The 10613-nt window shown below is 34.8% G+C and overlaps 1 protein-coding gene across 1 annotated transcript; it reads left to right on the forward strand.

Moving 5' to 3' along the window:
- The first annotated feature begins 1358 nt into the window (after nt 1-1358).
- Nucleotides 1359-4331, forward strand: LOC110794716 (U-box domain-containing protein 9). The gene is made up of 2 exons (XM_021999679.2): nt 1359-1988; nt 3043-4331. Exons 1-2 carry the CDS (start codon nt 1602-1604, stop codon nt 4129-4131), a joined length of 1476 nt encoding a protein of 491 aa, XP_021855371.2. The 5' UTR covers nt 1359-1601; the 3' UTR covers nt 4132-4331.
- The last annotated feature ends 6282 nt before the right edge of the window (nt 4332-10613 follow it).

A 10613-nucleotide genomic window follows, 5' to 3' on the forward strand; every position in this document is an offset into this window, starting at 1 on the left:
AAAGCAAAATGAACAAAGATTACTTGGTTAATTCATTGGTGTCGACGATTCGCGAGTAGGAATAACAGCGAGAGTGGGGCTGGCAGCGCTGGGGGTGAGGGTTGTTGCCTTCAATTCGCCCAATTTAGCTGGTCGACTAAACCCCCTGCTCCGTTCTTTTTTTTTGTTGGAATGTACATTCAGGAAGGAAGCTGGTCGGCTAAACCCAATTCCCACCTACATTTTCTTTTTTTAAATAACGACCGCTAAAATGGAATAAACGGTTGGTAAAGTTTTAAATTTAATTTGGAAATAATATGATTTTTAGGGACTATTATTTAGTCGGAAAACATGGAAAAGCAGTCGGTAATTTATCGACTGTTTTATAAGCGGTTGGTAAATTTAAATAATAGCGACCGCTTCTATATTGGTCGGTAAAATACCGACTGCTTTAATTTTGGTCGGTAAATTTAATTTTACCAACTACTTTTCTGGCGGTCGATAAATGTAGTCGGTAATCAAGCGCTTTCTTGTAGTGTTACTTTACATCGGATCAAATTGGTAAAATACTCATATACTACAAGAAAAATACCATGTTAGATTATGTCCTCCCAAAGTAGCTCGTGCCTTCAAGAAAAATCTCGATAAAAAAAAAAAAACTTAAATTAACATTTAATTTCAATTCAAAATATTAATACAAACTTTTATATAAGGCGGTCTTACACAAAAGACCACCTTAGTGTCATGTAAGTTAAGTAATGAAACCAATTAGTTAAACAATAAAATCAATTAGTTAAGTACTGAAATCAATTAGTTAAGTACTGAAACCAATTAGTTAAACACTGGAATTAATTAGTTAAGCAATATAACCAATTAGTTAAGCAATGTAACCAATTAGTTAAGCAATTAAAGTGGTCTTTTTGGTAAGGCGGTTTTACACAAAAATTGCTGAAATATTAAGGGGTCGTACTGTACAACTTTAAAATACAACATAATTCTCATTCTACTTTCTTTTACTCCGAAACAAAAATTAATAATGTAGATATGGTCATTTTCCTTTTAATATATATCTCAATACTTTATCAACTAAAATAGCCGACATCCACTGGCAACAAAGAGTACAATAAAAGTATACCATCAAAATTTGGAACAAAATTCTTGAGGTATGCCCCAAAGTGGGTTAATTTGGCCGCCACACGTCATAAATCAAAGTCCACTATTGATGATTACTCCAAAGAAAATTAATTTCACCTCAATTAATTCTATTTCCAAGTGTCAAGGCAAATTATAAAATCCACGTGCATTAATTTTTATTTGTTGATATTTAAAGAAATAAAATCTCTTTTTTAATTTCAATTACAAAATCCATAATTTTCCTCCCATTTAAGCTTAAATAACCACCTTTTTGGACCCTCGTTTCCAATTTTCTCTTCCTTTCACAGTTTCACCGTAACCAATTTTCACACCTTTTCAATTTCAACCCAATTTACCGGAAAACAATTACAACAAATTCAGAAAATCAAAAATCCATTTCAAAAAAATTAAGAGGAGAGAGAAAACTACAGAGAGAAAGAAGAGTGTGGTTTAAGTTTGATGAATCTAAAATCCCCGGAATTTGTGTTATGAAAACAAGATTTTGCAGAGAAAAAATGGCGAAGAGTGAAATAGTGGGTGTTTCGGACGGCGAAGTTTTGGAGAAGGGTGTTGTTAATAATAGTAACAAAGCGAAGGAGCTTAAGAAGGATTTGCTGAGACTGGCTATGGAGATTAGTCAAGAGGAAGAAGTAGAAGCTGAAAATGATGATGAGAAAGAAAATGACGTAATTCTGGGTACGATTGATAAAGCAATTCGGGCATTAACTGCATTGAAAGGATTGAAGTCCAAGATGAATAAGAAGCAGCAGCGCGCACTTTCTTCTCAGTTTGATCAGTTGAATGTTCCTGATGAATATCGTTGCCCCATTTCTAAAGAAATCATGAAGGACCCTGTTATTCTATCTACTGGACAGGTTTAATTTCTATCTGGGTTTTTCTTTAATTTTCATGGGGTTTTGTTAAATTTTTCTGGGTTTTAATTCAATTTTTCTGGGTATTTTTCTTTTACTATTGAATTATTGTTCTTGGGAATAGAGATTGGTTATTTTACTTTATTAATTTTCTGGATAATTTTCAATGTATGAATTTGTGTGGGTTCGTTTTCAATTTTTCGCTGAAGTGTCGGTTTGGCATTTTCTTGAATACTACATGAACTTTTCGTGTTTGGTGAACTGAAATTTTCTATCAGTCGGTGGATTTTCCAGAAATTCTGAGCATGAAAACTTTAGTGTATAATTTTAATGTATGGGTATCATGTTATTCTACTGATTTTTTTTGTAAATGATGAAATGTTTGGATTATAATCTTAAGTTTGGTATGGTATGGTTTGATCAGAGAATGCCAGCAATTCAGTGTTTGTTTCCATGAGTCCAATTGCTAGAAACAAAAAAAAAATTGATAGAAAAAAAAAAATGACAGTGGTTGAGAAATTCTGCCTTATCCATCTTCTTGGGTTAATATTTCCATGTGCTTGACTGATAAAAGAATATGGAGGGAAAGTTCTTAATTAATGTGATTGTCCTTTTTTAATTATATTTGATGATTTTATAATTTGGAGAAATGAGTAATATAATGTTCTTGATTCACTGTCTATGCAAATTGTGTATGTGATGACTTGATTTAGAGGACAACATGTGATTTTGTTCTGAAAGACTGATTTCTAAATTCGATTACGCTTTTGTTGTCGATGTCGTGGTGATGCTTTTGCTAAAGATAATGAGATTATTGTTTGGGTGATTGATGAGGGTTAAGACATAAGAGTTCTTTATCAGTAAGACATTGTTGGGAATCATGAATTCAGATTAGAGCTTCATTTACAATGAATTTAAAAGTGCCATTTCTGCAATCTTTGTGGTTTAGTTTCTATTATTGGATTGTATTGCACTTTCTGCAATCCTAGTCGGTTGTTGAACTGATTCTGAACTGATTCTGGTCATAAATTCTTAGACATTGTCCTCCATTTTGCAGACTTATGATCGACCCTTCATTCAGAAATGGTTAAAAGAAGGCAATCGAACATGTCCACAGACCCAGCAAGTGCTTTCTCATATCGAGCTCACCCCTAACCATTTGATTAGAGATCTGATAGTACAATGGTGCAAGGAAAACGGAACTGAACTCCCTCCTCCTCTTCAGGATACCAATGATGGATTTGTAAATGATGTTGATCGAACCCATTTGAATACACTTCTTGAGAAGATGTCTTCTACTATTTCTGACCAAAAAGATGCTGCAAAACAAATCCGTTTGTTAACTAAACGAATGCCATCTTTTCGTTCCTTCTTTGGGGAGTCCACTTATGCCTTACCAAAGTTGCTAGGCCCTCTTAAAGACCCAGAAAGCCTTCAGGATAATCCTGATCTTCAAGAAGATCTTGTAACAACTATACTGAATCTCTCCATACACGATAACAACAAGAAACTAATTGCAGAGTACCCTCTTGTCATCCCTTTACTGGTTGAATCCCTGCAATGTGGGACCATTGAAACAAGAACCAACGCTGCAGCTGCGCTTTTCACATTGTCAGCACTCGATGAAAACAAGATCCTTATTGGAGAATTAGATGCTTTGAAGCCTTTGATCGACCTTCTAGAACAAGGGCATGAATTAGCTATGAAAGATGTGACTTCTGCAATCTTTAACCTGTGTATAAGTCGAGGGAACAGGGGTAAAGCTGTCCGTGGTGGGGCAGTTAAAGTGGTACTAGAGAAGATCAAGGAGCGGGTGTACGTCTCTGAATTGCTGGCTATACTCGCTCTTCTGGCAACCCATCATACAGCAATTGATCAACTTGAGGAACTTGAGTCAGTGGAGTGTTTGCTAAGTATAATAGAGGAGAGTACTTATGAACCAGACAGAGAAAACTGCATTGTGATTTTGCATGATATTTGTGGATACAGTCGTTCTGTGCTGAAGGATGTTCGGGAGATGGAGAAAGACAAGGGAATCATTGCAAAGTTGGCAGAGAATGGAACTTTAAGAGCTAAAAGGAAGGCCAATGGTTTGCTTGATAAGTTGAGGTTGAAGAAATCCATGAATTACACCCATACTGCTTGAAGAGTTTTCCATATCAGAGTTTTTTGTACATATTGCTTCCTTGGTTCGGTCGTTATATACCTGTAAAGTAAGCTCTGTTCTTTACTCTGCCCTTGACTCCTTTAGCAATGTACAGTACTTGTTCTACTACTACAAGTTTTGGTTTCCAATTGATTCGACTTTCGAATAAGAATGGTTTATCTGTGATCAGAAGTGAGAAATTTAGCTCTTTTTTCGGTTATTACTTGAATTTAAATCCGTCATGGGTAGGAGTATAGGACCACCCTATGCAGCGTGCTGTGATAATCGCAGTCACATTTTTAGCTGATGTTAAACAGATTCGGAACTCTGCTTGTTGCTTTCAGAACCAATCTATTGCTAGTGTCGGTTGCGCTCTACATAATACATTGATTGATTTGCTTTATTTTCTTTGAAATCGGGTCTTTTGTTTCTCGTTTTGGTGATAATGACACATTCTAGTGGCTCAGAAAGGTGTTGTGGAGGGAGTTGAATACACATATAGATATCACGAGAATAATGTTATTATAACTACACTAGTTATTCCAATGTTATACAGACACAGACCATAGGTTTGGTGTGGTTTTCAGCATGACAAGCAGGTTGTTTGAAGGTTATTTTCATACTTTTTTAAACCATTTTTATATACTTCTACATTCTGTTTTTGGAATGAGGTTGTTGAAAGTAATGATGTCTTGTTTCTTTTCTTCTATTTGTGTTTTTCAACTTGTTTCTTGTTTGTAGAAAGACCACCAAAGTTCTCATTCCATGTTTGTTTGACTCCCTTGGGAAACTTTTTTCCTGGTCCAAATGAGCAACAAGGGCAATTACAAATGGAGTAATAGGAATTTAAACTAATAATCTACTGTACATTGACCCTCAGTCTTTGCAATTAGGCCAAGACAACATTGATACGCCCTTGGAAAGTTAGTATGGATTAAATCATTTTGGATCGAAATCGAATATAGAGTTTTACATTTTATCCAGGTTTCACTTTATGTTAATTTTAGTATGTTCCCGTGAAATTACAACATAATCATTATTTCATTATACCGAATATACAATTCAATTCAAGTTTAGTACACTCGGATCTATAGGTAGGATGCGTTCCGCCTATACGAGTCAGCTATGCCAGATCCGATCCATACCTTTTTGCGAACATTGACATATTTTTGTATGTCAACAAAAGAAAAAAAAAAAAAAAAAAAAAAGAGAAAAAAGACATAAGCCTCAAGTACGTACCCATCCTTTGTCGTTTTTTTTTCCTTGTTTAGAGCTTAAAATAAATGTGTTCTTTTCAACTTGTATGTTTGGCGTGCATTGCTTATGTCAATTGCCTTACCCAATAAACTCAATGAGAGCAAAGTGATTTTAGATTATGGGTTTTGCTTATGTCGGCAATTAGTGATTGGGTAATTGGTGGTTAGTCCTTAATTTACTTTGGATTTGAGGATACAGAAAGTTGATCATCCTTTGTGAATTCAACTTTATATCTTGTTCTTCTTCCTTTACATTTCATCCAGATAAAGTGGGTTTTGTTGATAAAGATATATTCCAAATATCTACTTAGGCAGAAACATTGTACCATTGGGAACTCCCACTCTATGATGATCGGACTAAGTAAATAGTGGCGTGTTTTACACCGTTTATATGGTCAAATTTCAAAGAATCAAAATACAACCCCAAATAACTTATGATCCCACCATTTTGAAAAAGTCGTTCGATGTATGGGGATTTTCACTGTATAATCTGTGTATCTTGTTAAAACCGTTGTCCGTTGATGTGTTCATAATATTCAACTTGTCACATAAACAAACAAATAGTCTTGGTTATATTATGCATACACAAGTTGCAGTTCAGATACACATAAAAAAATGTCCAATTATTTTACAGGGGTAAAATTGAACATCTTGATGGTACCAAGTCATATGGTTATACCTAATGCAAAATTAATGTCTCAATATCTATCTCCTATTGTCTCGAAATGACTTTTCCTTTTATGGTTTTGGAGGATAAGACTTTGATTGCTATAGCTTTATTGGGAGAAATATAGCATCGTTTACTTGGTAGTTTGAATATCATTTAATAATTGGCCGAAACTACAAATGTTAAAGTAATTGGACAATCTAATTAATTTGAATTGAATAAAGAGACTTTTGTTCGTAGATTGTAGAAATAATTTATGGTGAAGTTCGGCTAGGGTGATGAAACAATTCAAACCAAATTAAATACGAAGTATCAAGTATGTAGTAGTTAATATCGACTCAATGCCTAACTTAGCCTACTATTTCTCAATTTAATAGTACTTCATCCATTCCATTTTAAGAGTCACAATTGAGTTTGTTATAAATTTTTGGGTGATGATAAAGGTCGCAAGTTGCGACAACATTTAGTTGTCGTAATCTTACGTGTCGGAATTTAATTGGTACAATAGGCGCCACGTAGGGTATGCGTCATCAAATTATTTTTACTATCAATTTAATATTTTTACTATGAAAATATGTAAATAAGGTATTCGAGATAAAAAAAAGGAAACAAATTAGAATATTGAGATTTCCCTACTTTTTTTAGAAACATGCATAATAGATTATATAAGTTAAATATTTTAGTTTCCAATTTAAATCATGACACATAAGCATGTCATGTCATTATTGTGACACGGCTTAAAGGTCGCATGTTGCGACCTTTATCATTTTCGTAAATTTTTAGGCAAATAAGAAAGGGGGCATGGGAAGAATCAAACCCTGGTCTCAACTACAACACTTATGAGTCCTTACCAATTGAGATAAAGATTACACAATGCATAATAAAGTAGCTGTTAAATATATCTTATTTGTTCTTGAGGGTTTAACCAACATAATTTCTTTTTGGGCCCCCAAAATTTTGTGGCCCGATGTTGTAGGTCCGCCTAAACCTTCCTTTAGCGGGTCCTGATTACCATATAATGTTACTTTTAAAAAATGAAAATGTTATACATAAAATTGGGGCAAACAAAATTAATATGTTTGGCATTCAAAATGAAATGGAGGGAGTAAATAAAGATACAAAAATTTATATACTTTGTACATCGGTCTTATGCATAAAATCAAATCTTCGTATTTTTTAATTATATACTTCCAACTATTTTTTTAATTTTTTTTTAATGATGGCATTAGTGCTCTTATACATATGCCGATCATAGAAGTCCCTTAAAGGTTTGAGTATGGTCCGTACAAAATAAGGCGCGAAGAATGGCAAATGTTAGTCGCCGAATTGGTGGTTGAGTTCAGTTAACTGTTGAAACACGTCATCATCTGAATGAATAAAAAAAAGTAAAAATTGAAAAGTAGTCGTATGATGAAAGAATCTAAAATCATGAAAAAAGGTGATATCAAGATTTGACAACGTAGATTGTTTAGTTGTCAAACGCAGAGTTTATCACAGTCTTTAAGTGGGCCCCTTCTTATTATTCCCTGTTGAGTTAGTGAGTGTATTTGGTGGGCCGTTTATGACGTATGCATCAGCTTAACTTTTACTACTCCTTACGTCACTTTTTAGCCTTTTGTGGTCTTTTTTAATTTTTCATCCCTTGTTTCCCGTTCTTACAAATTTCGCATCTCTTTGCATTACAATATCTCTAAGCTGCTTAAGATATTTTCATTATTTTTTAGGACTCATGAATACTCTCTACCTAATATTAAGATAATTTACCATAGGAAGCTTAAATAGGGGCTTAAAATGAGAGAGGTGTTGTTAAACATAATCCCATATTGAATGAGTTATCACAATTCACAAATGATAACGGTTGTGATAATGAGTTTTTTAGAGTTTTATCAATGGACATTTAACTCTCAAATAAGTCACAAAAAAATAGATTTTATGACTCACTATTGAAAATATTTTGACTCACCAATGACATTTGTAAAATATTTTTTAACCTCAATTAAAACTTCATCAAAGTTGATTGCTTTAAGATCACACGTTTTTTCTAAAACGACTTAGTGTGTGGCACAGACAACTCCCCGGTTGATACTTTAAATAGTAAAATTTCAAGATTCTTCTTGAGCTCAATATTTGACAAAATACATGTAGCCCATAAAGTGAAAAGATTTATTAAATTTTGTCAACTACACATGTACATTATGACATTTATCATGTCAAGTCGTTTTTTATTTAGATCATATTACAATTTGTTTAATTTATTTTCTAGTGGAGCTAAGTGTTTCGAACAAATAAACACCAAATTAGTCGATGCTAATGAGACTTACGACATCATGTTTAATTCATGGTTTCTAATGATTTTATTAGTTTTGTTATTCCAGTATAGTCCATAGAAAATAAAGAAGGGGGGGTTGTTTCGGGGTCTTTCGGAAAGGGAAAGGATACCACACCTATCATTCCCTTCGTTGTTGTTTGTTTGTCCATTGCAACCATTCCTTTTATCCCTCCCATTCCCCAACCTCTATCATGATTCCCCTCCCCTCGGGGTATCAATCTTACCCCAAACATCTCTTCAACTCATCTTCCTTGACCAACATTGACCAACTTATACACCACACCACCACTCAACTCCAACACCACACCTGCAACCCTTGTAACCAGCACCACCCGCAACCACCCCAAAACCAATCCCCACCACCCGCAGCCACCTGAAGCCAACCACCACCACCACCACCACCCGCAACCACCCTGAAATCGACCACCCCAGCCCTAAAATTTTGAACAAAAAACAAAAAATAGAATATAGCAACTGGGCGGCAGGAGGAGGGAGAGGGAGATGAACGGTGGTGTAGCAACTAAGCAGTGGGAGGAAGGAGAAGGAGAGGAACGACGGTGTAGCAACTGGGCGGCGAGAGGAGGGAGAAGGAGAGGAACTGTGGTGTAGCAAAGGAGGGAGAAGGAGAGAGACGTGCAAAACAAAATCCCACCCAAACAACATACCAAATCAAAGATTTTCTTTCCTTTCCCCATCTTTCCTTTGATGATTCATTCCCTTTACCCCATTTTAACCAAACGTTTCCTAAGAGGGAACGTAAAGATTTAGTTATTTTAGACTTTATGTTAACATGTCTTTTTAATATGCATAGATAACCAACAACTAATTGTTGCTTAAGATTGAAATGAGAGGTATTCTCCAAACTTGAGGTCTAGTGTTCAAACCTTAATATATTGATTTTAGTAGACAATGACATAACATAACTTTGGTGAGTAAATGACGTGGCGTAAAGGGGAGAGTTTTACGTGACACATGAACATTCTTAGCAACGCTTATACCAGTTCAATTGCCCGTACGTTCAGTGAACGGAAAATTATGTAGTGGTTGTTAAGCCATCTTTTAAAGAGATAATTTTATTGAGGGCTTGTGGTTTTAGTTTTAATATATGATTTATATATAGGTGAAATTTAAAAGTTGAAAAACGTATATAAATTAGATGGTTAATTAATATTGAGTGTTAAAGAGGGAGATGAAGTGCAAGAGATTGAGTGAATATATGAATTAAATGGTGAACAACAAAAGGAAAAATTGAAAAGAAAAAAAGTTTGGATGAAAGATAGAGGTGACACCGTGCCATATGTCATCTAATCATCTATGGTTTTCCTTTTTAAATACTAGGTGTATATAGATTGGTAGATATGTCACACCGAGTTTGCCGCATTCTCTTTAAGACATGTATTCTCTGCTCAGCTACCCATGCGCAGCCAAAAAAATACAAAAAAGAGAGTCTTTCATGCTTTCGTTTGTTCTTCGTGAATTAAATGAGGCACAAGAACATACAAAATGGAGGAGGGGGATTCCAACTTGAGACTTATTGTACACAACCCCTCCACACACAAAAAAACCTCCTGTAGCGACGGATTTATATCCATTTCTAATTTAGAGACGGGATATTCATCATCCGTCTCTAAATTTATTTAGACACGGAAACCGTAAATCCGTCTTTAATTTAGCTACAGATTTATGTAAATCCGTCTCTAAATTAGTGATAGATTTATATATCCATCTCTAAATTTGAGACGGATTTTCTAATTTAGGGACGGATATTAAAGTCCTTCCCAATGTGTTTTAGCAATTTCTCCAATTTAGAAACCTAAAGTCTAGGAGCAATTCCTCCTAAACTCTTCATAAAAAGTTAGATCTAAATTAGAGACAAAGTTTTAAATCCGTCCCTACAGACGGATTTTCTAGATACTTTTCTAATATTTCTTTTAATTATTATCAATTTCACACATAGAAGTATACAAGTTGTACTTGGTGTAGTTGGGTGGAGTTTCACAAGTTCGATTCCTACCAACAACGGTTCTTGCGATTGGGGATTCCCTTATTCCTTCCCCCTACAAAGTTGGACCGGGTTGACCTAAGCGAGATTTCGAACCAATAATGGGACCGAGTTGAACCGAACAGCTAATAGTAAGTGAGTAAAAATGACCACAAAGAAATTAGCAACTATTTTCGTTGCTAAATTTAGAGACGGTCCTCCCCTCGTTAATTTCGGATTATCAACATG

The sequence above is a fragment of the Spinacia oleracea genome, chromosome 4 (assembly GCF_020520425.1).
Source record: "Spinacia oleracea cultivar Varoflay chromosome 4, BTI_SOV_V1, whole genome shotgun sequence".
Taxonomy (NCBI): Eukaryota; Viridiplantae; Streptophyta; class Magnoliopsida; order Caryophyllales; family Amaranthaceae; genus Spinacia; species Spinacia oleracea.